Consider the following 26,262-nt stretch of genomic DNA (forward strand, 5'->3'; position numbering starts at 1 on the left):
CGCATGTGGAGTTATGTACTTAATATGGTGGTAGTAGCCTATGGTGGTAGTAACCTAGTGGGTAACACACGTGGCCTATGAACCATAAGACCCAAAATCCCACTTTGTGTCCCTGAGCAAGATACTTAACTCTAAGTTGCTCCAGGGGGACTATACCTGTGAATGAAATGTAAATGTAAAAAGTGGAGATTGTGGAGACCCGGAGATGGTTTGTGGTGAGTGCTTTGCCATGATTACAAGCAGTAATCAGAGCAAAGGGTGGCTATTTTGACGAAACTAGAATACAAAAAAGTGTTTTCAGTTATTTCACCTTTTTTTGGTTTAGTACATAACTCCACATGTGTTCATTCATAGTTTTGATGCCTTCAGTGAGAATCTACCATGAAAAAAAAAGAAAACACAGATGAGAAGGTGTGTCCAAACTTTTGGCCTGTACTGTATTTTTTTAAATAACTTGTGCATAAAGGATAATTTTTTCAGCTCACAGTACTTTAGGGGCTCTGTAAACTACCAGTGAATCAGAAAATATATTGCCAAATGTCCATTGTCCATTGTCTAAATTTAAAGTAAGTGATTGCTACATAGCCATGTAACACAGTGGTGGCCTAGTGATTAATGAAACGTCCCCGTAATCAGAAGGTTGCCGGATTGAATCCCGATCCGCCAAGGTACCACGGACATGCCACTGAGCAAAATGCACTTCTCCCTGGGCGCCTGTCATGGCTGCCGACTGCTCACCCAGGGTAATGGGTTAAAAGCAGAGGACACATTTTGATGTGTGCACAGTGTGCTATGCTGCAGTGTATTATAATGACAATCACTTTCACTTCACTTTCATAGCATACTCGATGCCTCTGCCCCTGGTATAAGAGAATTAATATGAACATTTTTATGGTATGTCCTGTATCTTTCCCTTGACGGGGTCGGATAAAATGGTTATTTCTCAGAGGAATGCTGAGAAAATTATTTTCCATCAGGCTCGTAACTATGACAAATCTGGGAGATTTTAAATGAGAGACATATGAAAAAATGTATTCAAAAGATAACATGAATTTAATTTAACAAATAATGGCACTTTACAGCAATGCCTTTTTTCTCTAAAGTTGATCTGAATAATGTTATATTGATTCTAGTCGTAGTCTAATTTTGGTCTTAGTCTTGGTCTTGCTATAGTGTGCCTTGGTCTTAATACTCTCAAGTCTCTGCAGTGTCTTGGTCTTGATACCCTCTGGTCACAGCAATGTCTTTGTGTCGGTTTAGGTGGTCTAACTACAACACTACTTACTAAAACCATTCTTGTCATTGCCTGTTTCTCCATGTCATTTCTCACTAAAGCTATCCTCGTCTTTGCCCAGTGTGTGACATTAAATTGTAACTTTGTTCCAGTTCATGTAACAGTTACAACCAATCTCCAATTTATATTGAATAAGTAATGTAGACATGTTTTAAAGAATATATAAACACAGGTTTTTTTAAAAACATATCTGTACATAAACTAAGAATACCCCATTCTCTTACAAAGGGTGACTGGTAAGTTGGTCTGACTGAGATACTATTACGAACAGTAGCTGCAGATTGAGAATAACTGAACTTGCCATTAATAAGTTTCTACTATTCAGAATATGTGAATGTAAGTATGATTAAGAAAAAAAACTGAAAAATGGGAGTATATTTCATGACATTTTTAGGCTGCCCTGTGGACATCAAACACATGCGGAGCAACAGGAGGATTGCACTGGCGGCAGCAGCTGTCATGGCGATGGAATCGGATGTGGCTCAGGGTCCATCCGCCTGCTCTGCCCACCCAATCCACCTCCTCTCCCTGTCTCCTATCAAAATCCCAGTCCTTTCCTTCACTACTCGTGGATCTGGTAAGCCTTTTTATATTTTGTCTCATCCACTGAAGAGTTGAAAACTAGGAAAAATACAGGAAAACACAATCATGAATTTGACCGAGGAGGTGGTGTAGGCATCATTAGCGTTTGTGATATCCTAATTGAATAATTGTACTTGCAAATGTCTTTCATTATGCAAATACAACATTAAACAGCTGGTGTTTGTTTTCAGGTTCAGCTGCCTTTGAAAGATGGAGTTGATCTTTCTGTTCCCTTGCTGGTCTTTTCTCATGTGGTTGCAGAGATGATCCGGTTACATTACAATGTGGGCTCATTTATCATGCGCCCCACCTGTAGATGAAGTAGAGTCAGGCTTGTTGATTTCCTTTGTTCCTACCTTGTCCCTTGGTGAATTGGTGAGGGTTAGGAGAGCGCCTTCTCTGGAGCCCCTTTGACTCAGTGTCTGACTCAGAATCATTTACAGTGGGAGCATAAGTCATTAGTCAGAGCATAATGATTAAATTTAGAAAAGTGGTTTGAGGGGTGGTAGTCCCTCTTTCAACTGTTGGAAGTTTTATTCTAGGTGCAGGTAGATGGTTGCTGGCCCATGAACTCTTAAAAACCTTAGTGAGAGCTGTTTTGGCATCTGTCTGTTTGTTTTATTTCATTGTCATCTTGTTATAATGAGCCTTCAGACACCAAATTTAGTAATTTTACAAAAGTTGTGTGACATTATTTTGACAAACTGATGCATAACATGAAGCACAAAAAATATTTATTAGTGTGGACATTTTGTTATTTTGACAGTGGAAAATGGATTAAGGTTGTCTGAACCCTCTTAATTGAGAAGTGCATTTTGGACATAATGTAATAAACTAATCAGAATGACATGGCATGGGCACAGCTCATTATAATTGAATGTTATGTGAATGTAATTATGAAACTCTACAGCACAGCATATTGGGGCACACATCAAAATGTGTCCTCTGCTTTAAACCCATCACCTTAGTGAGCGTTGGGCAGCAATGAAAGGTGCCAGGGGAGCACTGTGTGGGGATGATACCTTGCTCAGTTGCACCTTTGCGGTTCAGAATTCAAACCCACAACCTTCCAATTAATATTAATATTGATATTATGATGTTACTTATTATTATTACTTATTGGGGCAGTGGTGACCTAGCAGTTAAGAAGGTGACCCCGAGCCACCAAAGTCCCACTGAACAAAGCACCGTCCTAACATACTGCTACCCGGTGCCTTTCATGGCTGCCCACTGGTCACCAAGGGTGATGGGTTAAAAGCAGTACAGAGTGCTGTGCTGCAGTGTTTCACAATGACAATCACTTAACTTTCACTTACTTGGTAACCCTGAAAGGATTTTCAGCTGAGGAAATGGATCTGGGTGTCTTCTACCTATGCTTAAATATTGTTTATTAATTTGCCACCGCAGACAGGGGTTTAATACAATGTAATTTCAGCACATTCACAATGTGCCCAGCCAGACCTCATATAAGCAAAGCATCGTCCCCACACACTGCTCCCCGGGCGCCTGTCATGGCTGCCCTCTGTTTTCTCTCCCTGATTCTCTTGCTGCCCTTCTTTAATAACAACAGAATGAGCATAGCATTTAATCAGTGAATCGCTGATACTTTCTTAAGCACACGGCTAAAGTGATGTGTGTTTGTGTGTATTTGTGTGTGTTGTGCAGCTGCAGCTGCGATTAGTACTTAACCGCAGTCTGTGCCTTGTTGTGGAACATTCGGTTCTCCAGTGCGAAATTTTGATTGCTTCGTTGTTTTTTTATTTTTTCCTTAACAACAAAAATTTGTTGTTAAGGAAAAAAAACAAAAAACGAAGCAATCAAAACACAATTTTTCACCACCATTCAGAAGTTGTGTGTTTGATTTTATTTTGCCCCCCCATCCATCCCATATTGTGATGCAGTTTTTTTGCAACTGGCTCAAGTTAAAATAAACTGTCACGTCTAATATTTGTGTATTTCTGTAATGTGAATTAATCAAACTGGAAAATTGTTTGGTATTTTCAAGAAAAAATATGACTAAAATATAGACATGACACAATGATGCAGTATGGGAAGAAGGTAGGCTGGTGCAGGCGGTGTGATGCTCTAAACCTGATCAAGAACAAGTCTTTTTGGAAACAGATGACAGTGTCCTCTTTCATCCCTCCTGCTAAAATTGTTTCAAGAATAATTTGTGTTGATCTGGCCACCAAATTCTCCACCTCTCAATAATTCATACATCTGTGGGATGTGCTGGAGAAACAAGACAGACCCATCGAGGCACCACCTTGTAATTTACAGGGGTTTAAAGGACTTGCTACTGGTTACTTGGTATCAGATACACCATGACACTTTCAAATGTCTAGTGCAGTCCAATAGTCCAGTATGGCTGTTTAGGCAACAAAACAAGATTGTCTCAATATTAGGTTTGTCGTACTGCTATGGCTGATTATTGAATATACAGTCATGAAAAATATGACAAATCTGTCATCTATTTTCTAGCCAGACTCCACCATTTGCCCTTTAAACTTTACACAAAATTGACATTAAAGAGAAAGTTGAGCCTTATGAGCCTTAAGAGGCAAAGCAAATCTTTCTGAAGTACAGAGGTTCATTAGGCTTCTTGATAAGAGCGTGGCCAGAGATTGCTCCAGAATACCAAGAGAGGTTAAGAAACGTGCCATCTTGCTGAACCGATAACAGTGATGGGATTATTTTCACAGTGGATTAGAACCTAGTCTTTGACGTCCATTAGATCTCACAATTAGACTGCGCTGCACGGCATTTGATGGCTGTCACCTTTAAAGAACAGATGGGGCTCACGCAATATGTTGTATTTCCATCAGACGAAAGCTTCAGACAACCTTGAAGCTGTCACCGACTTGAAAAGGAAGCAAATACAGGGTCAGTGTGCTGACATATTTGACCTAAAAAACTTTTCTAAGGGTTGAAAAATGACAGAGGTCTGTAATTTTCATCATAGGTACACTTCAACTGCTAGAGTTTTGCACACATTGTGGCTGGTATTTTGGCCCTCTATTAGATTGAGGTCTGGAGAATGGTTAGGCCACTTCAGAACTGCAGAACCATCATCCAGATGATCTCTGTCAAACTTTAGACGGGCCTTGACATGTGCTGCCTTAAGTAGGGGGACCTTTTGAGCAGTGCAGGATTTTAGTCGATGACAATGTAGTGTGTTACTAATAGTAATTAGTTACTAAAAAGTGGTACCATGCTCTCTTCTGGTAATTGACCAGTTCCCCATGTAGTTCTAGGCTGTCTCCTCACTGTTCTCAAGATCATTTGTACACCACCAGGTGAGATCTTGCTTGGAGCCCCAGATCAAGGGAGCTTGTTAGTGATCTTGTATTTATTTCCTTTTTCTAATAAGTGGTCCAACAGTTGATCGCTTCTCACCAAGATTCTTTCCTATTGTTGATTACTCATTCCAGACTTGTGCAGATGTACACTGGTGTCCTTAGATAGCTCTCTGGTCTTGGCCATGGTGGAGGTTGGAGTCTGATTGAAGGTTTGGACCAGTGTCTTTTATACAGATAATGACTTCAATCAGATGTCATTAATACAGGTAATGACTGAAATGTGTTGACTGTATGTGGAATGAGACTCAGTCAATGTATATTGTGGGGGAAATTTTAAGGAATTATAAAATTAATGGAAGTGTTGTAAATTGAATTAGATGAGTGCTTATCTTTTAGCATTTTTCATCATTGTGAAGTGGGTGGAGTTTGGCTCATAAGGCATTTGTGAAGGTACCCAAGGTCATGAAAAAAGAGAATTGAAAAGAGAAGCAGATGAAGTAGCATATACTGTCACAACCATGGTGGCATGACGAGGCAGGTGAACAGAGAGGAGGACGAAGAGGTGACAAGATGATGGGGAAGAAGGACGCAATTGCACGACATCACGATACAGGGGTTTAATGGTGAAGAACAGGACAGGGGAGCCATCTGAGACGTTGGTGAAGGTCAGGTCTTTCTGTCATTACATTGGTGGCATGACAAGGCAAGTGAACAGAGGGGAGGACAAAGAGGTAACGAGATGACGGGAAAGAAGGACGCAATCGCACAACGTCACGATACAGTGGTTTAACGTTGAAGAACAGGGGAGACATTTGAGACGTTGGTGAACAAGTAACCCCTTCCGGACTGGATCATGACATATACTCATCATGCAGACCAGAAGGTCATATCAAATCAGCATACTGTGGCCATCCCATGCCAGGACTATCATCAGTTGGCCAGATGAATTGCCTGAGTTGCCAGGCAGACAGTGGCACTGAACACTGCATTCTTGCATCAGCAGTTCTATTTGGACAAGATAGAAAGATCAGAAGACAACCTGACTGACCAAAGTCTAATATATAAAAGATCTACATGCCAGGTGCTTATGGATTCTTCTTATCTCTCTCTCCATCTCAATCTCTCTCTTTTTTGTTTTATTGTGGTCTTTCTGATATCACTGGTATTTTACTTACTATAGTTCTATTAGATTCTGTGAAATACCTCTGTATGCTTTTTTAAGATCGTAGTCAAGATGACTACTCTGAATTGCTTGTAAGGTGTAACTGTGTGAGGACTTTTCTATCATGGGGCTGTTTTTTCCTGCACCTGCAGATGATGGGATAGCCTCCAGCTCTCTGTGTCTCTATCATGGAAAATAGAGGTTAGATATAATGGATAGGGGTAGAATAATTATTGCAACTGTGCATGTATTCACTAATTTGAGTGACTAATTTAAGCTTTATAAATGGTATGGGAAAGCGTTTAAGCATATTTTAGAATTAAAGACCTCTGTGCTAATTAAACTCTAGCCTGATGTGTAAAATAATAGTATGAAGAACTTGAAAATGTGAACTCTAAAAGAGTTGCGAGACTAACACCGTTGCTATTATTAATGCAGACTTTTTTAAGGTCCTCATCTTCCTCTTATCAGAGCCCAAGGTGCACACTGCCTTTTTTTTGTTCCACTCTTCATCCGTTTATTATAATTCCTCCATTTCCACACGTCGTTGTCTATGAGGCCTAGCGATTTTAGACCAATAATCAGCTCTGGGACCTACTTCCCCACAGGGGCCCTCAGAGCCGTGGCTGTGGATACTGCTGCCCTACGCAGGGACCAATTTCAGATACAAAACTTACTGAAGCGCCGAACGGCAAGTTTCTCAAAGGTCAGCGGGATTCATTCACGCAGAGGCTCCAAGGTAGAAGATGATGGAGATCCTGGTCAGAGTTGCCCTTTTTACTAATTTGGGAACACCTTGCGAACCTCCATCATTATAAGAGAAAGTGTCTTATTAACTTGAACTGACCTTAACAGATATTCATCTTATTTCTATGCAGTGTATAATTTAATCCAGTCCAGGAGAGGAAAGACCTTCATACCTTCAAATGTGAAGAAGACTCATTACTCAAGATAAGCTACAGTCCGTCAGAACCCTAATGATGAGTCAGTGCATTTGGATTGGTCCTGCTCTCATAATCCTACATAGTCCAGCTGCCATTGATCTCCACTGAGATGCTTGAGCAGTCAATGAGACAGAAAAATGACAGAAAAGGCCAATCAGGCTATGTATATTTATCCGTACATGCTGAAATTTGGCCTTAAAATGTGAAATATGCATTGACTGGGCTATAAATACACTATTGGCCTGGGTATAGGACTGCCCCAAATATAAGACAGACCCCTTTTTTCAAGTAAAACAACTGAAAAAATGGCTGAAAAAAGACAATTTATATATATTTGTTTTGAGAATTATTACCAATATTCTAGTGTTTAATCTGCAGTTATTCTGTATTTATTTGAACAAGGAATATTGCAGGTTTAACCTCTCACAATAACTGACTTCCCTCAAATGTACTAACATATTAACATATTGACCATCAAAAGCCACTTCATGAGATGCTCATGAACGTGAGTGAATGACAAGGTACTTAAGGGGATGGCTTTCCAACAGTCCTGAAGGCTTTATGAAGTACCTTGTAGGTCATGGTGAAACAGATCCAACACAAAAGAAGGAAGCTGATGCATACAAACAGAGTGCTCACGGTCCTCTTTCTAGAGCTTTGAACTTTTTTTTACATTTCCACCATCTGTGCTTCCAACCTTTCAGCTAATGCTTTATTAAGTTGTTAACAATTACTTGACTGTGATTTAACCTAACAGGGGCCTTCCTTGAATGGAACTGGGAACCACAGGTGTAAATTTTTTTTTTATTCTCACAAACATCTGTGTAATAGCTGCTACTGCTGGGTATGAAGATTCAGCTTAAGTTTCTATTTTCAGTTTCTCTTTCCAAATTCTGTGATTTTCAGTCACACTAGGGTTGTAACGGTAATTTATTTTTTAGAAACCACATATTCAGACAGAAAGAATATAAATGTGCTAATTCTGGTATTTCATAATAATAATAATAATAATAGTATCTTATTAAAAGTATAATTTGTAGTAACCACATTAAATAAAAAAAAACAATTGAGGTCTACTTAACTTATGGCACCATTTAACAAAATGTTTACAAACTCATAAAGGATTTATTTTTTTAGCACTGGGAGACAGTCACCTTCATTTTTCATTCCATTTTCTGTATGACGAGTAAAGTCAGGAGGATAGAAAAGAAGACCAATTTTTTGGTACAATCCATTTATACAATCCAAATCAATCCAATAAACAATCCAAATTTACATACATTTTTATCATACATTCCGTTAGCCAACACAGATGCAAGATTTTAAAAGCATAACATAATTAAATGTAATTTTAGGGTGCAATAATTAATGTGGAGGGAATGCAATTACAATGATTCATATGCTAATTAGCACATTCAAGTGCTAATTTAACCAAGGGCTTTGAATAGTATGGGCACTGACATTCATTACATTTTTTTCTGCATAGTGACTGCAGTATCTGAATGTCTGTCCATGGTGCTGAATGTCAGATGAGCGAATAAGATCTCAACATAGTGTACGTTCCTAAAACTCAAACCTTTGCCGAGGTTTAATTTTGCGACTGTTCGATGCAAACGCCATGTTTGCTGTGTGAATAACCAAGAGAGAAGTCCTGCTCAACAGACCTGTCTTCACCCTCAAGAAATGTTCCTAAACAGTTGCCTGAGTTTGGTGTCATCCCTGGACGGCCACTTTGAACGCTTCCTCCCTCACCCTGACAAGTCCTCCCTTGTTTAGTCTACCTGTGCTCTTCTTCTCTTCCTCTTTCTGCACAATTGCTTGCAGCATCTCAGTGCTGAGGCATCAGAAACTCTGTGATCCTCTCAGCAACACTGTGCCTGTGGCAACTGTGAGTAATCTCAGTGAAAGTCTTTTAATGGCTGGAGTAAAATGCGGCATTGGAAAAAAAACGACATGGCAACATAAACATTAGAGCCGGTGGCCTCATTATGGAAAATCAAAAAGTAGCACCAAAGAAACAATTAAAACATGTGCGAGTGGGTGGACACACATTGTCATGAGGATGTTCTATGAAAAGGCAGCCTTTTTATGTTTAGGGTTGTGCATTTATTTATTTATTGGAGGATGGTATGGAATGCTGTTTATTTTACACTGACTGTATATCTTTATAAAAGAAACATTAGTTTAGCATTGGGCCCTTTCTGCACAATCCTGCTCTTCATGCATGATCGTTTTAGTTTGCTCTTATGCAAGCGTTTTAGTTTGAAGTGTTTGAAACAGAGAACTATACTTAAAAACGCCCCCATGCATAAAAATTAAAGCCTTTCACAGTTGTTGACTGGTGAGGGATTTTTGGGTGAATTATAGGTGAATACTGTGGTAGAAACTGAAGTGAATGTGTGGTATTATTAATTTTGGTAAAAACCAAAAAAAAAAAAAAAAAACAGATCTTCAGACGAATCAGGACTAAGCTGTGCAAGGCTGGTGCCCTCTAGGAGCAGGGTTGACAACCCCTGACCTAGCCAGCAGGACTTTGCATCATGTTGAATGCAGTTTATCACAATATGATGGTGAAGTGCAATACATAATGTTTTAATTGTTTCTTTGCTTCACAACATCCATATTTCTTTATTATCGATTTATTTTTTTATAAATCTCGAGAAGGCCTTTTGGTCATGATTGCAGGGGAAAAGACGTAATTGCTCGACTCCCAAATAGGGTTTTTACGTGCAACATGGCACATGGACATCTAAACATAGGACAGAGTAAAATACATTGACCCGGTTTGTACTACCACACAATGAGGATACATACACAACACAAGGTATGCACAATCAGGACATCAGAAACACACACACAGTCAACACCAAACTCCGGACCGGAACACAGAACCGGGGCACAACTCAGAAGTTTTGACAGAACTTCACTTAGTTCCAGTTTGGAAATAGTGCCCATACTGCAGCTGAAGCAGAACACAGCGGGGAACACTAGTAAACATGGTTTTGTGAGGGGCTTTGGCAGGGTTAGACTGCCTGTGGAAAACCTTTTTCTCTAACTAAGTGATTCTTAAATTGTGGTAAAGACATCTTTTTTATTAAAATAAAAATGCTGAGCAGCTTTTGGCAGAGTATGGCTTTTTGAGATAACATGTCCTTTATAGCTTGGTCTTGCCGGAGGGCTTCCAATATTAGCCATCATTTCTGAAGGGATTGAACGAAACACTCGCTGCATATCCAACACATTCATGAAGGTCAGCCCACCATCGTCTGTCTCTTCTGCTTATGTTCTTCCTTAGGTTTGCAGCTGCACATAAATATTCCCTTTGAGATGGTTATAATCAGAAAGTAGGATTCATGCCTCAGGTACAGCATCTCAATAGATGCCGGGATTCTGTCCTTTACAAAGAAAGAGATCAACTCAAATCGTTGCAATGTTTTTTTTTTTTTTTGGATATCACAAATCTGCCATTCTGCTGTACACTTTAGCTGAAATGTGCCAAGTAATAAACTCCCTAACTTATTTAAATGTAAATTATTATTTCTGAAAATGCTTGCTTACTTAAAATTCATGCCATAGCAACACACTGTGGTTGGATTTATGCCGCCATTCTGTGCTGGGACATAGTGATATATTCCACAGACCACACAGATGCCTGCGATTGATGTGCATTTTTGTAGAGTTACTGCTAATGAAATATGTAAAGGAGTAAGCCCAACCAATGTCCAATACTGTTTAAATGCCACAGTGATGTCATGGAGATTTTGCAGAAACAATTTATAGGTTTGCATATGCACCAATGAAGAACACAACACATTGGACCTGTCTGGGTGAATCCCCTCAAATGCTTTTCCCACAATTTTTAACTCAAATAGAAAGCTTGAATGCTACCAATGCTTGAGTTAAGTGCCAATAAATCAGCCTGTAGGAATCTCGCGATTAATGTATTTACCTTGTATATACCTTTTTATTTGTGACATTTGCAAAAAGCTCATAAAGATTGGAAGCCACCTGCTTCAATGCATCTTTTCTGTCAACATTGAGGCAGCATTTTGGCTTCTCTGATCGCAAATCAAATTGTTATTTTGATGTGGAAAGAAAAACAATTGCATGTATTTTCATAATACATTCAAAATCAAACATCGGATTCACATTAACTTGTTATACGTCCCTAGCAGTGGACCTGTCTTTGGATGTTGCACTACACTTGACCATGCAACATAGTAATTTAAATTGACAGCTCTCATACACCATATTTCCTCATAGTTATTGACTCTTCCCATTTTGAACTTTGTTTAAAAATCAGGTCATCTTCTGGGTGAAAACAAAATGGGCTGTGCGTCCAACAAATTAGGCAGTGTGGGTGGTTAGTTCCTCCAATCCAGGTTACCGATAACAAACAAGACACTTGCATTAAGGGCACAACTTTTGTGAATTTTGTATAGAGTGATCAGTTATCTCTTTAAATGAATATGCTAGTATGAAAGAATCAATTGAAATTGATAACTTAACCAGCCTATGCAATACTATGGGTTTGTGTGAATAAGGGGGTTTGTGAGTCCAGGTCTCAGTGGGTGATTGCGCACTGAGTTACCAGGGGATTGAAGGAGGATCTGAGATTTAGGCGATAGAGTACTTTTCACTGAACTGTTATATTGATATCACTTCAAATAGAATGTTTCCGGACTATTTCCTGAAAATAGACATTCATCAGGAATAAGATCTGACCTCTTCTCAACCGTGCACAACCATGGGATGGAGAGTAACTCGTCTATAAGTAGAAACACTCACTGCGAGCGGCTGTGTGAGCTATTCTCATGCTCTGGTTCTTTCCTTTTTTTGGTTAATGCTTGCATCCTGTTCCATTTGAACTGCCTCACCTTTAAATAGCGGCAGCCGCTCCGGCGCTACTGTGGGGACTACTGCATTATTTACAAGACAGTCAAGCTGGCCCGCTGTGACGTTATCTCCGTAACACCTGTAGCAGCCTTTCTGGCTGCCCTGCTTAGTATTTACACACCTAATAAATGGATGTTTTTGTTCAAAGAATCGATTTTTTCCGCAGCTATGCATCTTTTTCAGCGACGCCCTGAATTACAATCTTTTGGTGTACAACATTTACTGTCCAGAGGCTTCAGAAACTGGCACTCAGGTGTTGGGAGAGACTCTATTACTCAAGAGCACTTCAGGCTTTTCTTTTTTCTTTTATTTTATTTTAATTAAAGGGTTGAACTATTTCCCCAGCAGTTCCACTCCCGAGATTTCGGTCTTAGAGGCTTTGTGGGATCTCCAGTTTAATCCCAGTATATAGGTGGCATGGTGCCGTGCAAATTTATCTGGGTTATTTTTTAGTAAGGGATACGGGATAAGGACACAAACAGCTAGACAGAAGTGGAGGCCAAGATCATGAATTTTTTTTTTTTACATGCTACATGACCATAAAAAAGAGTCATACGTCACTAGCATATATGTTGCAAGTGCTGGTGTAGGTGTTACACAATGGGCTAATAGTTTTGTTTTTGCACACAGAAGCACCCTAAAGACTTTCCCACCAATCTCAAGCCTCACTAAAGGCCTAAGCCATGCTCCACTCGTATGACAAAATTGAATTAAGATCTGAAAACTCTGGCAGCAGACCTTGTGCCTTCTACAGTAAGGAAGAGTAGTGTGCCTAAGTAGTTACATTAAACATGATAGATCTAGCCATTAAATGTAATGTATATAATGTATTTCTGTGATAGGGATTGTATAGTGGCTAAATATTGACCTTGATTAGACCAGTGTGCCAGTGTATTATTGCTGATGTAATGTTTACCAGTTAATAATGGCTGCTTTCATGATAAATGAACAAACATTTGTTCAAATTACACTAATGCTGGAATGAATATTTATATTTCATTATTTGGTCGTGAAATTTTACTGCATGCAGTAAATTATGGGGCTGCACAGTGGTGTGGTAGTTATTGATTTGGAGGTTGTGAATCCTGGCTTGGACCTTGTGGGTGGAGTTTGCATGCTCTCTGGGTTCTCCATTTTTCTCCTGCCATCCAAAGGCATGCACTCTGAAAAGGAAATTCAGCTTGTCAATGGAAATGCAAATAAATGATTTAAGTAAATATACTTTGAAAAAAAAAATCAATTTTAAAACAGTATATGCTCAATTTAAAAAATACATTCCAATTACAATGACACCAGTGCTCCTTTCACACATTTGCTGCTGAATTAAGATAATGATGATCTCATAAGAACCAGAATTGATAAGTATAATTGGTTGTAGCCTAGTGGGTAACAGACTCATCTATGAACCATAAGACCATTAGCTCTTTGCAAATTGATTTGAATTGCTCACTTACTTTACTTTTATGGCATTTATCAGATGCCCTTATCCAGAGCAATTTACAATCAGTACTTACAGGGAAAGTCCCCCTGGAGACACTGAGGGTTATGTGTCCTGATCAGGTACACAATGGTTGTAAGTGGGATTTGAACCTGGGAATTTGAGGTTGTCTGGTGAGTGTGGTACCCACTAGGCTACAATCACCATGATTTGTGTGCTCTGTGTCAGGTAGCTTTTCTTGTCCTTGTCATGAATCATCCCTTTCACCTATCCAGTTTTCTATGTACTGAAAGTGTAAAATGCAACTTGAACTACTCATAATCATAAATAATGAAAAAAAAACAAAAAACGGTACAACCTTGAACTTATCACCCATTATTTAATTTTTTATTGCCTCTTTACAAGTCAAGTCAAGGAATTGCTCCTCAGATGGGATTTTCATCCCTTGTTATCTTGTCTGTGTGCTAATCCTTTCCCCCTGATTTGGATACCTAATGAAGCCCTGTAATCGCTTAGTGCCAGAATGGCACCCATGGCACAGAGGTACATTATCTCAGGGACGAATGGAAGTGCGCAAAGGGGCGTGTTTGCTTCGGCTCGGACTCTTTCACTTCCAAGCTATTCATTGTAAGGTAATTGACTGTGAATTATTTAAGCTTTTGTTTAAGGCCAGACTGAAATGCATCGCTTGGTATAGGGGGTCCTGAATTGCCTTTGGTTTTCTTTCTGTGATCCAGGGCTGTCGAGATTATTTAATTTTATCGAATTTGTGCAGGGGGAGTGTTGACAGGGGAGAGAGCTGTGTAAACCACATCAACATGAGAGTGACAGTTGCCTAGTGGGTAACACAATCACAATCAGAAGACCACCAGAGGTCTCAGGTTCAAACCCCAATTACTACCATTGTGTTCCTGAGCAAGAGTGTGTCATGTGAACACGGCAAGACCGGACAAAATATGCATGTGTCATTGACAACGATAAACCCAGTTGAGGAGGCAGCGCAAGGGGGCTGGTGAATCCCCACCGTTCTACTCTGTGAGTGCGAAAGAAGCATTTGCTGGAACGCCCACAGATGTTCCCGCTGGCATGTAGAAACACTAAACAGAGGCAGAACACAAACACAAGGCAAGAGTAGACAATGAACAGTCTTAGTTCAGTAGAGAAGCAAGATGAGGAGCCGAGTTGAAGAATACACAGAAGCCACACAATGACAGACCGAGTTCCAGCTGTCCAGTGATTGATTATGTGGGAGGAGTCTCTCTAGAAGGCATGTCACAAAGTCACGTGACAGAGTCTCTCTAGTCCTTTTAGAATTTTTTTTTTTGTAAGGCGCTCTGGATAAGGGCGTAAATGCTGTAAATGTAAATCTATGACATTTCCCTTTAATCTCAACACCAGTTACAACACTTCTAATAATATGTAGAGTTTCTAAATAATCTAAGTCTGACCACAAAAGATAAAGACATGGAAATATTATCCAAAGGTATTTCAGGCACAGAATTTTAATGTGGATATGTCTTGTTCTTTCAATCAATATCGTTTTACTCTGTTGAATCCCATCCCTGTTTGCATGCTTCAGCATTTTCTGATAGAATGAAAGATGATTATTTTCTAACTTATTCCTAGGCGCTTGCCCTTAATAGCACTAGTGAGCTTCAATTTTGTTTGTAACCTTTCACTTACAACTAGGCCCATACACATTATTTTCATTATTATTTTTTTGCCAGTCCCCAAGAGTGGAGACTTCTGTCACCATGTAGAGTTAATGCAAAAATACCAGTACAAGCAAATATAAATCAAAAGATTTGTGTATTTGGACAAAAGCTCAAGAAGAATATGTGAGTGGATGAGGGTTGTTGCCAAAGGCCTTTTAAAGCAAACCAATTACTTCCAGGTTTGATGCTTTCACTGGTGGAAGTCACAAACTATAAAACCTCATCCTCTACATTAGTTCTCCAATCCAATGTTTGGTCACAAAAAACACAATGGTACTTACCATTATGGTTATAGGGTTTTTACTATTTTCGTATGTGCATATGCTTTTTAAATATTTGTTTTGGTGAGTGTATTTTTTTTCTGTGTGGTTTTTGTATGATTCATTTTGGATGATTAATAGACCTAGTTGGTGTGTAGGATCTGGGATGGATATAACCTACTTACAGTGTTATGTATATGTTTGTTGTTTTACTTGTGTTTTGCTTCTTGTTGCCGCCGGACACCACAGTCAACAGTTTCCATGTTTTTTGATTATTCTCAGCTGTGTTTGCATGTTTAAGGCTGCCTGTGTCTGTTCTCCATCGGGTTATGGTTGGTGATGGAGGCATGGTTTGCCATGGTTTTGCCTTGATCAACGGGGCATGTAGGAAACTGCGCAGAGAGGCGGGTGCCTGTGGACGGCAGACATGGTGCCCCTCCCTGACGGATGGGCTGTACTTTTGCCCGGGCCTGAAGCAGTCGACGCAGGACTGCTGCCAGTTGTTATAAGGGCTAGGGCTGAACGATTTTGCACTCCCAGTCTCTGCTCCATCGGTTAATACCAGCATTGCTGCAGGACGCATGCTCAAACAGGCTGGGTTGGCTGGAAACTGTAAGTGAGCGAGCGCTGGTCACCCGTTGGGGAGTGAGGCAGAAGAGAGGCAGCTGCAGCAACGGCGCAGTGGGACTGAGCGAAAGACGGATGCAGCTGAATGGGCAGAGTGTGGGCAGACATTAAAACAAAGTTTGCTGCGCTCACCATGAGATTTAGGTTTTTTGTCTGGTCTTCTAATCTAGAAGGATACAGGCGTTTGCCAACCGTGTTGTTACATCAGTTCCTTTATTAAACAGCATTGTTCAGACACATACAAGATCCCTCTACTCTAAGATGATCAACTTTCCTTACATGTGTACAGATACACCAAAATGTTCTAATCTCCTGGTAATATAGTGTAGCATATCTCTGATCCTACTCAGAAACTGACAAGCTTTTCTGGACATTTGCTCATAATGTACACTTATGCTACAGTTAATACACATAATATAGTGAATAATTGTAATCTAAATTTCAATTGCAATACTTGTCAAATAAATCACGATTTTCTATAAATCATTCAACCCCAGTAACGTGGTGGTGGGGGTTGGGGATAGTGTCAGGATCTGTTCTGGAAGACGATACTCCAGCTCCAGGATTCAGAGTTTGTTCTTCTTTCAATGGTTAGCCTAGTAGGTAAGGCAGTGGACCCATAATCAGAAGGTTGCCAGTTCAAATCCCAAACCGCCAAAGTGCCACTGAGGTGTCACTGATGAATGTACCGTCCACACCCTAACCTATCTGTAATGAAACCCCTGTGTCCTGTATTGTGCAAATGCATCCTACATCCTCACCATGTTCGTCCACCCTGACACAATTATTAATTTTGAATAAATCACACAAAAAGAAATCAATAAAATCAATAAATAAGTATGGGGTCAAGAAATGGATAGGCACAACTGATAGGTTTCAGTTCATGACTAAGCATGGATTAAAAAGTTCACACATAGAGACTGGTGATCGCCCATGAACTGATTGACCTTCAATTGCTTAAAATTATGTAGTAGGATTTTTGGGTAAGCTGGTGCTTATCAGGATTTGCAAAAACTGAATACCAAAAAAAAAAAGTGGGTAGTGGGCCTACAGATTGTATTTTACTGTATGCGCAACTGGCTTTCTGGAAATATAGCAACTGCCCAAACATTCCTTTAACTTAATTGGTTTTCTTGTAAGTGTCTGGTGAGGATTTTTGACAAGTAGTTCTAATATATAGCAAAGTTATGTTTCCCAATTATGTGTTTCTCAAAATACAATCCCACAATCTTTCACTCCTGGCTGATTTGTAGGGTGTCCAACATAACGTTCTGTCATTAAAAGATACAAAGAATTGATACAAGAAAGCAAGATATTTTTTTTCCTTGACCTTGTTTCATTTACATTTACGGCATTTATCAGACTCCCTTATCCAGAGAGACTTACAATCAGTAGTTACAGGGGACAGTCCCCCTGGTCTTGCTCAGGGACACAATGGTAGTAAGTGGGATTTGAACCTGGGTCTTCTGGTTCATAGGCGAGTGTGTTACCTACTAGGCTACTACCACTTCCATTTCCATAAACCCGTTTCCATAAACCCATTTCCTCCTTGTTTATTGGCTGTAACTTGTCAGTGAGTTGACCAGACATGATAACAAGACACACATAATGTTCATGCACATAACAGCTGATGAACTGCCAATTTGCTTCCAATTTGGGAATTTGGATTAGGTTTAATGTCATTGACATATTTGGTGTTCCTTTGATATTTGGATCAGATTGAGGTTGAACCACACTTCCATCATCAACAAATGTCCTCTCAAAGATTTTTGGTCCTCACAAAAGTACAATTGCTGTGATCAAACCTGCTGTGATTAATTGTAAAATTTTCACAGCTTCAGGTTGTAGGGTTTTACTAATTATCAGAAACATTTTTTCTACCCAAGTATTAGAAATGGGTGGTTGTTGCTTGTCTGCTGGGAATACAAAGCTTTGAGGGAATTCCTGCACTTCCTCAGCCGAGTGAAGATATGCAAACAAACTATTTGAAAGTGAAAGTTGCTGACTTTTTTCCATGTGCATTATAGATCATTAAAAATAAATATAATTATAAATTAAACAAATACAAATATAATACTCTATAACATTCAATTGAGACAGATTTATTTCTATTTACAATTGTTCATTCTTATACATGTATTGTGTTATTTAGCTGTGATTAGCTGTACAATAGAAGGATGTGAGTTCAATGAAGTGAGTCACCTATGTAACCTCACCCTAAACACAGGTGTTATTAATAATTTGTCACATCCAGACCCAGTCCTGTCCATGAACTGGCACTCAAGGACCTGAGTGGATACTGGGGGTCGTCACACAAAATCTCATGTAAACTTTTTCATTATGCGTTGTGTGTAGAATTCTGGTTGTAACTTTTTCACATAAAAATGTGAAAAAAGTGATGCGCTGTGAATATGATGCGCTTTCTGGATGCACTGCATATGGACATAGTATTTTACCTAAATTCCAAGATACCACATTCCCAGGGATGAGAGTTCATGGTTTTTAGCACATAAAAGAGACAAACTGACCCATTCCTCAAAGTTTATTATGGCCACGTGAGACAGCCTGCTGAATTATTAATCAAGATGAAAAATGTTTTTTTCATGTGCTGTCAACAATGTTTCTAAATTCACTGAGTGAATTTATGAAAAAAAAAGTGTTTATAATACTGACATGATATTTGTGGCAGCCAGGCGTGTCCAACTTATATTTAAAAATATACTACAATATTATGGAGTACAGGAGTTGAATCAGGGGTTCTAAATGATGATAAACACAAAAATATGCAGGACAAGTGCCCTCCAGGATCACGGTTTCTAAATTAAACTGATTCATATACAAAGTAAATATGTTAATAATAAAGTAATAATAGCAATATTTTTCCTTTAAAATGGTTTATTGCAATAGAAAAATGCACTTGAACATGTCTCTAAATGATATTTGTTCCTTTTCCTTTATGCTTTTATTGACAGAATTGGGACCTCAACAATTGTCTCAGCAAGGAATGTGTCAGACTGGCTGGGAAAGCCTTGTTTGTTGTATTCCAGTCAGCTGTTGCTCTTTTTCACTTTGCATAAAACTGCTGGGGAATCTGTTGAGAGCTTTCAGGCAAGACCTCAGCCACTTCATTGGCACATGCAATTAACCTATGATTAGTTTCCTCAGAGATTACAAATGCATGAAACACCTGCCCACATCCACACGAAAACAAACGCATGCACTTTTGCAAATCATATGTTCATCATAAAAAAAAGTTCAAGCCATGGCAGCATAAAAAATGCAAGATCTCAGAATTTCTACAAGAGCCACAGGGAAATGGTGAACCAAAATTCTGTTTATAAATATGTATGTTCATGTAGAAGTGCATATGCAATGTGAAGTAAATTTGAAGTGTTTTACAAAATGTGGTGGCCTAGTGGGTGAGGAAGCGGACCCATAATCGGAAGGTTATCGGATCAAACCCTGGACCGCCAAGATGCCACTGACACGCCACTAAGCAAAAATACTGTCCCCACACACTGCTCCCAGGGCGCCTCACTATTCACTAAGGGTGATGGGTTAAATGTAGAGGACACATTTTGTTGTGTGCACCGTATGCCATGATGCAGTGTTTCACAATGACAGTCACTTCACTTTCATGTTGCTTTTGTTGCCAGGGTGTAAATAGTATATATCGCTTTTTATACCCCAGTTCAGATACCATTGGCTTTAGCGCTGCCCATCTCAAGCAGCTCGTTTTACCTCTAAAGAAACAGGGTCCTGACAGCAATCGCCTTGGCTCCACTCAGGCTGAAGTAATGGTGTCTTTTGCCAGGCAATTTGGCTTGAAGGAGCCACATGACATTCTCTGAGTGCCTTTCCACTTTCGATTACTTACCCACTCTGCTTATCAGATAAGAAGTCTTCCCACTCATTGAGCCTCATCTCAAGGTTCGAGTGATTTGACGTGCATTTCGTTTATTTGTGCATTTGTTTTGATTCGAGATTACAGGACTTTGGAGATCTTTCCATATCAGTTCAGTTCAAAATGCCAAGTGCTGACAAATCCTTTATTAGGCCAAGGGAATAGTAAAAAAACAGAAGAGATGAATTAGAGCGATTTGTCACTGAATGTAGAGCTTGACCAATGATAATTAGACAAACTGTTTGCACACCAGAAACAAGGAGCATGAACATAACAATGTGCAATGTGCTTAATTTAGTAAGTATTATGACATGTTAATTGTACCTCAGTATTAGCACTGCAACTTGTTCCTCTTTCACATCTTACAAAAAAGACAAGCCTCCTCAATTTGACAGCTTTGTCAAAAAAATCAAATCAAATTCATCTAGCTGCTCCCTTTTGACCTCTCTTAGAGGAACCCTTGTTTGATGAACTGTGTGCATGCTTGCAGGTCCCAATGGATGCTTGCAGTTCTTCTAATGACTTGAGGGTGTCCATGTTCCCAACTGCAGTGCTGCTTCAGAGTTAAATCACAAAAGGCTGAACAAAAACAGATGGAGAAGGTGACCACCTGGTTACCACCCGCTTGTTTCATGCCAGATTGCCTGGCTTTGCCATCTAAACGCATGGAGTCTTGCTGAGCTGCACCCATTGATTGTGCTTTTATGCTTCCCAGTTAGATGCCACTTGAGGCATTTCACTTTTTTCCCTCAACCCTCCATAATACCGCACCTCATCAGAGCGATTCAAGAGGGCAGAGACTAGAAGCACCTGGGCAAATGCATTTGATTCCAGCACTACTGGGCCATTCTCTTCAGTCCTAATTAGGCAGTAAGCATGCTTGGAGAATATCTTGGCTCTGAATTATACAATAAAAAATTGAAGAAGAAAGGAGAGATGCTGGCGAGGAATTTTGTGGAAAAACGTGTCCTCTGGACAGGCATTTGTGTTTGTACAGGATCCATTTTCATAACTGAATCACTGACGTGTATTAAAGAAAAATCTATTTGCCAATTGCAGCACTATTGGAAAATAATATCAATCCAACACATTTTGCTGGCAGGTACTGCTGGGAGAAATAATGTGTGCAACACTGTCAGGATTCAATCATGGGAACTCAAATGTTTATAGAAAAAGAAAGTGTCAAATATGACTTCAAATACTCTCTTGAATTATAAGTCGTGAGATGTAATGTACCTTTCCATCTTGATAGGATCCAGTGCCTGACTTCAACAACATCACCAAACTCAGTGGTGGTATAGTGAGTTTACAAGAAAAAAGCACTACTGGCTACAGAATAAATAAGCACATTGAGATGAGATCCTCCAACTCATTTCCCTCTTGCTGTCAAGTCTATGAGCATATATGGGGCAATCACTTGCTCAAAAGCCTCCAATAAGTATTTTGGTTGATAATCTGAAAATATGGTTTAAAATTATGTTGTAGGGTAAACTGAGCCCAAATGTGTGGTTATGAACTTATTTGTGAATTGATTCATAAGCATGTTATTTTGGGTAAATTATTGATAATTACACAGTTCTGACTACTCGCCTGCCGATTGTTATGGGGCTGTTGTGTGATGCGATGAAAGAGCGAATGTTGTAGGAGACGTAGAACTTAATCGCAAGATTACGCAAAGTGGTGGGTGAGTCTCCACCGTTTACTCTGTGAGTCCGTTCAGTGTGCACTGCAACCCCCACCGAGGATGATGCTTGCATAACAAACACAGCAAACCAGGAAGAATGGTTGAGGAAGGCAGGAGAAAGGATCTGGCTTACTGGAGATGAGATGAGGAGAGTTGAGGTGAGCTGAGTCGTTGCCACATTGATATGATGACTGAGCATTAGTCGACAATCAGAATGCTGATTAAATAGAAATTGCGGTTGCTGCAATGCAACCGAAGTCGCGTGACTTGGACAACTCCTCTGACACTCTCTACTATATTTCTATTTACTATAGAAAACCTTACACTATAGGGGGCAGATTTCTTTATTGTATAATTTGTCGTTGCACAACATTTTTTAAGCATGGACAACAGACTTGCAAGAGAATGTAACAGTGGAATAATGGTCAGAAGCATATGTGGTAGCCCAAACCCAAGCCATTGAAACAAACTCAAAATTACTACAATATAAGTGGTCGAGTGGACTGAACTTTCCCCAGCATAGTTGAACTACTTTAATCCAAACATTCCAGATGCCTTTTTTTAATGCAAGCACCAGAAAGGGTCTTTATTTCACTGCTTGTGTGAATGCCCAGAAATTATGTTATTTAGTCAAATAAGTGGTGCCCCTCAACCCAAAATAATATTCTATATGTGTTCTGGAATGCAGTCTTCAGGTCTGGAGCAGCAAATCTCATCTGAGTCTCATCCCAGCTGAGCCTGACCCAAAAATACACCTTTTTAAAACACCAGATTTATTTCTGCATGTCACGTCCGCGACAGGGGAATGAAGTGGGACGTACTGGGAATGGGAGTTATTAATAAAAAACACAAATAAGATGGCACGAGGGCCAATAGCAGGGGAAGGAACATGCAGGCGTATGCTGATTGCCGGGAACTGAAAGACATAAACAATGTAAGTAACAGGGTCCACATAAAAATATTGCAGCCTCGATGGGCTGCTAAACAAAGTCCTTTGTTGGTGCGTATCCAGGTGCACACAATCGTGACAGCACATGCTACAAGCACTAGACTAAGAGTGAAAGGAGATGAGCAGGCTTAAAATAGAGGCTTACCCCATTTCACCTCCTCAGCATCCATTTTCGCATCTCTCTTGCAATAATTAAACTTATCACCTGACAACGGTGGACGAGATTTGCAAATCAAAAGAACATTTTATTGAAAAAAATTATATTTGACAAAAATGTATTTTCTAAATGGAAAATACTTTTACCAATTAGTGAAACAAATTTATATGCAGTGAATCATATGGGAAGGATCGGTATTATAGACCGGAAGTTGGTGTTCATTTACCATGCCAGCTCTACCCAACCCAACTTGGGCTTGAACCCAACTCCAGTCAATCCTATCAATCCAAACAAATGGTTGGTTGAGAATTTGCAGATTTAGATTTTTCACATGAAAACTGGTTCCATGTTCTATGTTACCAGCCACAATTTAGCTTATGTCGAATCTAGTGGGATTGATCTTAGCCCTGTTGTCTATTCCTGTCTTGCCCTGTTCCTTCCTCTTGTCTGAATTAAGTGAACGCCAACAGTTGTGGTTGCAGCTTCGGCTGACTTGCGTTCACAGATAAAGCCAGTAGAGATTAACCTGCCTGTTTGCATACTTCCACTATTGGGTTTCTCATCTCCTCCAATCATCTCCTCTGTTTCCTCACTTTGCGTGATCAACTGGTCTGGTTGTCCGCACAAAGATTTGGCAAAAGTTTAATGCACATTGACCTTCCAGACTCAACCCTTCCCATTTTCCCGGGCTTGGGAAGGGCACCAAGAAACAAGTCACATCTATCCACACTCCTTGCCTTAGTTTCACTTAATGACCTATTCGAAACAGGAGTGAGGTGTGATTGACCTGGAGTATAAATTTGTGGTCACCAGCCAACATCCCTCAGATTGACAAAGTTTTGTAGAAGCAGAATGAAATGTTTCAACCTTAAAGAAAGAAGTCCAGTTGCCATGACTCAACTTTCAGACAACTTTACCTGGAGGACAGAGAATCTTCACAGACACACAGTCGCATGCGAGTTCCTCCATGTTTGCATGTCTAAATGGTTTGTACTGTGTCTGCCTTTTCCACAATTAAATGCTTTATTTCTTTAAACCTTTTTTATCATAAGTAAATCACTTTTCACACATAGTGGCAAAGTGCTTTACAAATAACACAACTTGCATTAACCTTTAGACTTGTTGGCAGATCCAGGCAGTAATTATGTAGTTACTAAATAATTAAGATGAGCAGACTATGTTGGTTAAACAGCATATTATTAATGCAGTATGTGGAATAAATGCATGCATTGTGGCCATAATTGTGTGAAACATATTTGGTTCTTTCACATACCTCTCTTTCTTTTCATGAAAAGAATAATTCTACTTGCTGTTTCCATGAAAGTATAGTATATTTTTTAACCATATTGTATGTTAGTGGGCCTCTGCTGCCTGCCAAAAGTATGCTGAACTTTTTATGCTCTTTCAATGAGATCATGCACTCACATACACACCTGCAGAAAACTCCCTAGAGGTTGAAGGCCAACCAAGGCTTGGGAGGGTTGGAAAAGAACCAAGATAAGACTAGCCAAGGCCTAATCAATTATGAGGAGGGTTATTATGCCCAGAAGAAGGCCGGCTATCACAATCTGGGTGCACAATGCTTAATTGTAGAATGTTTACTGGAGACTTTATTGGAGACTTATATAACACTGTAAGCACTATACATATATGCATGTTATATTTTGAACACTTATTTGTAAACTGAAGTTAAAAAAAATGGAAAATGAATTGATCATTGTTGTATGCCTAAGCACACACACACACACACACACACACACACACACACACACACACACACACACACTCACACAGAGGAGACAAGGTCTGCCCTTGGTTCCTCCCTGAGCTTACTTCCCACAAATCCTGGGAGTGAACGCAAATCACAAGCCCCTAACACATTGTGACTTGTACTTGGTGTTTTTATGATGTGAACAAAGATAAGAGAAATGTATGAGAATGAAAGCCCCAATGTGATTGGGGGTAGATGTGTCGACTGGCTCGCTGTGTCTTGTTGCGAATTACTGTTGCTTGAATTTATTGATCAAATCTTCAGCAAATCCTCCACCGCAAAAGCACTTTGGTTTTCATGAATTCAATTAGAGTCACTCTAAAGAACCTTTTGCCTTTTTAGTGTCAGCTCCGCCCTCCACAAACCCGATAATCTGCAAATAGCCAAGGATTAATATGTGACATGCACTATAACTTTTCAAGTTGCACAAAAGTCTTACAAGGATATATGTTTTTCTTTAAACGTTTTGTCACCCAACTACCATGTGAGGAAAGGGCAACTTTCCAACCCCAGAAGAAAGAAAAAATGTCAGAGATTAAAGTTTTATTATCCCCCTCCCATTGTACACTGCTTGGTGCAATGATGAGATAAGCACAATTTCTTTTGAACTAGAAGACCTTGCAAAGTGTTACATCATAATGTTTGCCAAATCAATGCCTCTCCAAATGTCTTTCCCACAAATCACATCATTCTCAATCGAGGTGAGATGTGTTTCTGTACAAATGTCATGTAGGGTTGTGAATGGGAGGGGCAATACACCCAGTGTTATAATACCAGTAGCACTTATTTAGGAAGAGCACAGTCTTGGACTGGGGTCAGAGGTCGCACAGTGGTACGCTGGATTGCTTTGTGGCATCAGACCTCCAAGGCCATCCGAGCTCTGGCTGCCCCTGTGTGAATTCTACAATGAATGTGTGAGTGGATGGTTTATGCACACTATGATGGGCTGGCTGGCTCCCCACATTTCACCCAATATACCAGCATGTGCTCCGGAAGCCATGTTTAAATAAAGTGATTGACTGTGAGTGGATTTGGGTCATAGGAAGATAATATTTAATAATCATTCTTACAATCTGTCTAAGATCAAAATCAAAACCACATTACACCACATGCAAATTTCTTTTTCAGTCTTCATTGCCTGCGGCAGTGTGGATCTTATCCCAAATATTTACTGACCTTTAAAAAAACTGTAGGAAAATATGATGACATTTAATATAATTGACTTCTGATACACCCACCTAATCTCTGTAGAACCAGCGTTGATCTTAAAACAACATCATCATAACCTGCCTTCTTATTAATAAAAATGTACCGCAATCTATGCACTGTGCATATGTTTTACTCTTACTACTACTATTAAAACAATAACAATACAATATGAATGTGAAAAAAATAATAGAAAAAAAAACCTGAGAAACCTGAGAAAGCAACGTTCACACCGAATCTTGTTATAAATCATTCATGGTGGTTGGGTGGTGCAGAGTTTCTCAGGATTTAAGAGCAGGAGGACCTTCTTAGGACCTTCTGGCTAACTCAGATAATAAGCCCGGCATCATTATATTCCAACAGGTACGGGCAGT

At 39.6% G+C, this 26,262-nt stretch overlaps 1 protein-coding gene across 2 annotated transcripts in view; it reads left to right on the forward strand.

Annotated features, from left to right (window-relative positions):
- Positions 1-26,262, forward strand: part of tcerg1l (transcription elongation regulator 1 like) — a 98,498-nt gene that overhangs the window by 39,596 nt on the left and 32,640 nt on the right. For both annotated transcript variants that reach the window (XM_028970411.1, XM_028970412.1), the window contains one exon: positions 1,689-1,871. In XM_028970411.1, the coding sequence (XP_028826244.1) occupies positions 1,689-1,871 (183 nt within the window). The remainder of the gene's footprint in view (positions 1-1,688; positions 1,872-26,262) is intronic.

Source organism: Denticeps clupeoides, chromosome 2 (assembly GCF_900700375.1).
Source record: "Denticeps clupeoides chromosome 2, fDenClu1.1, whole genome shotgun sequence".
NCBI classification, from domain to species: Eukaryota; Metazoa; Chordata; class Actinopteri; order Clupeiformes; family Denticipitidae; genus Denticeps; species Denticeps clupeoides.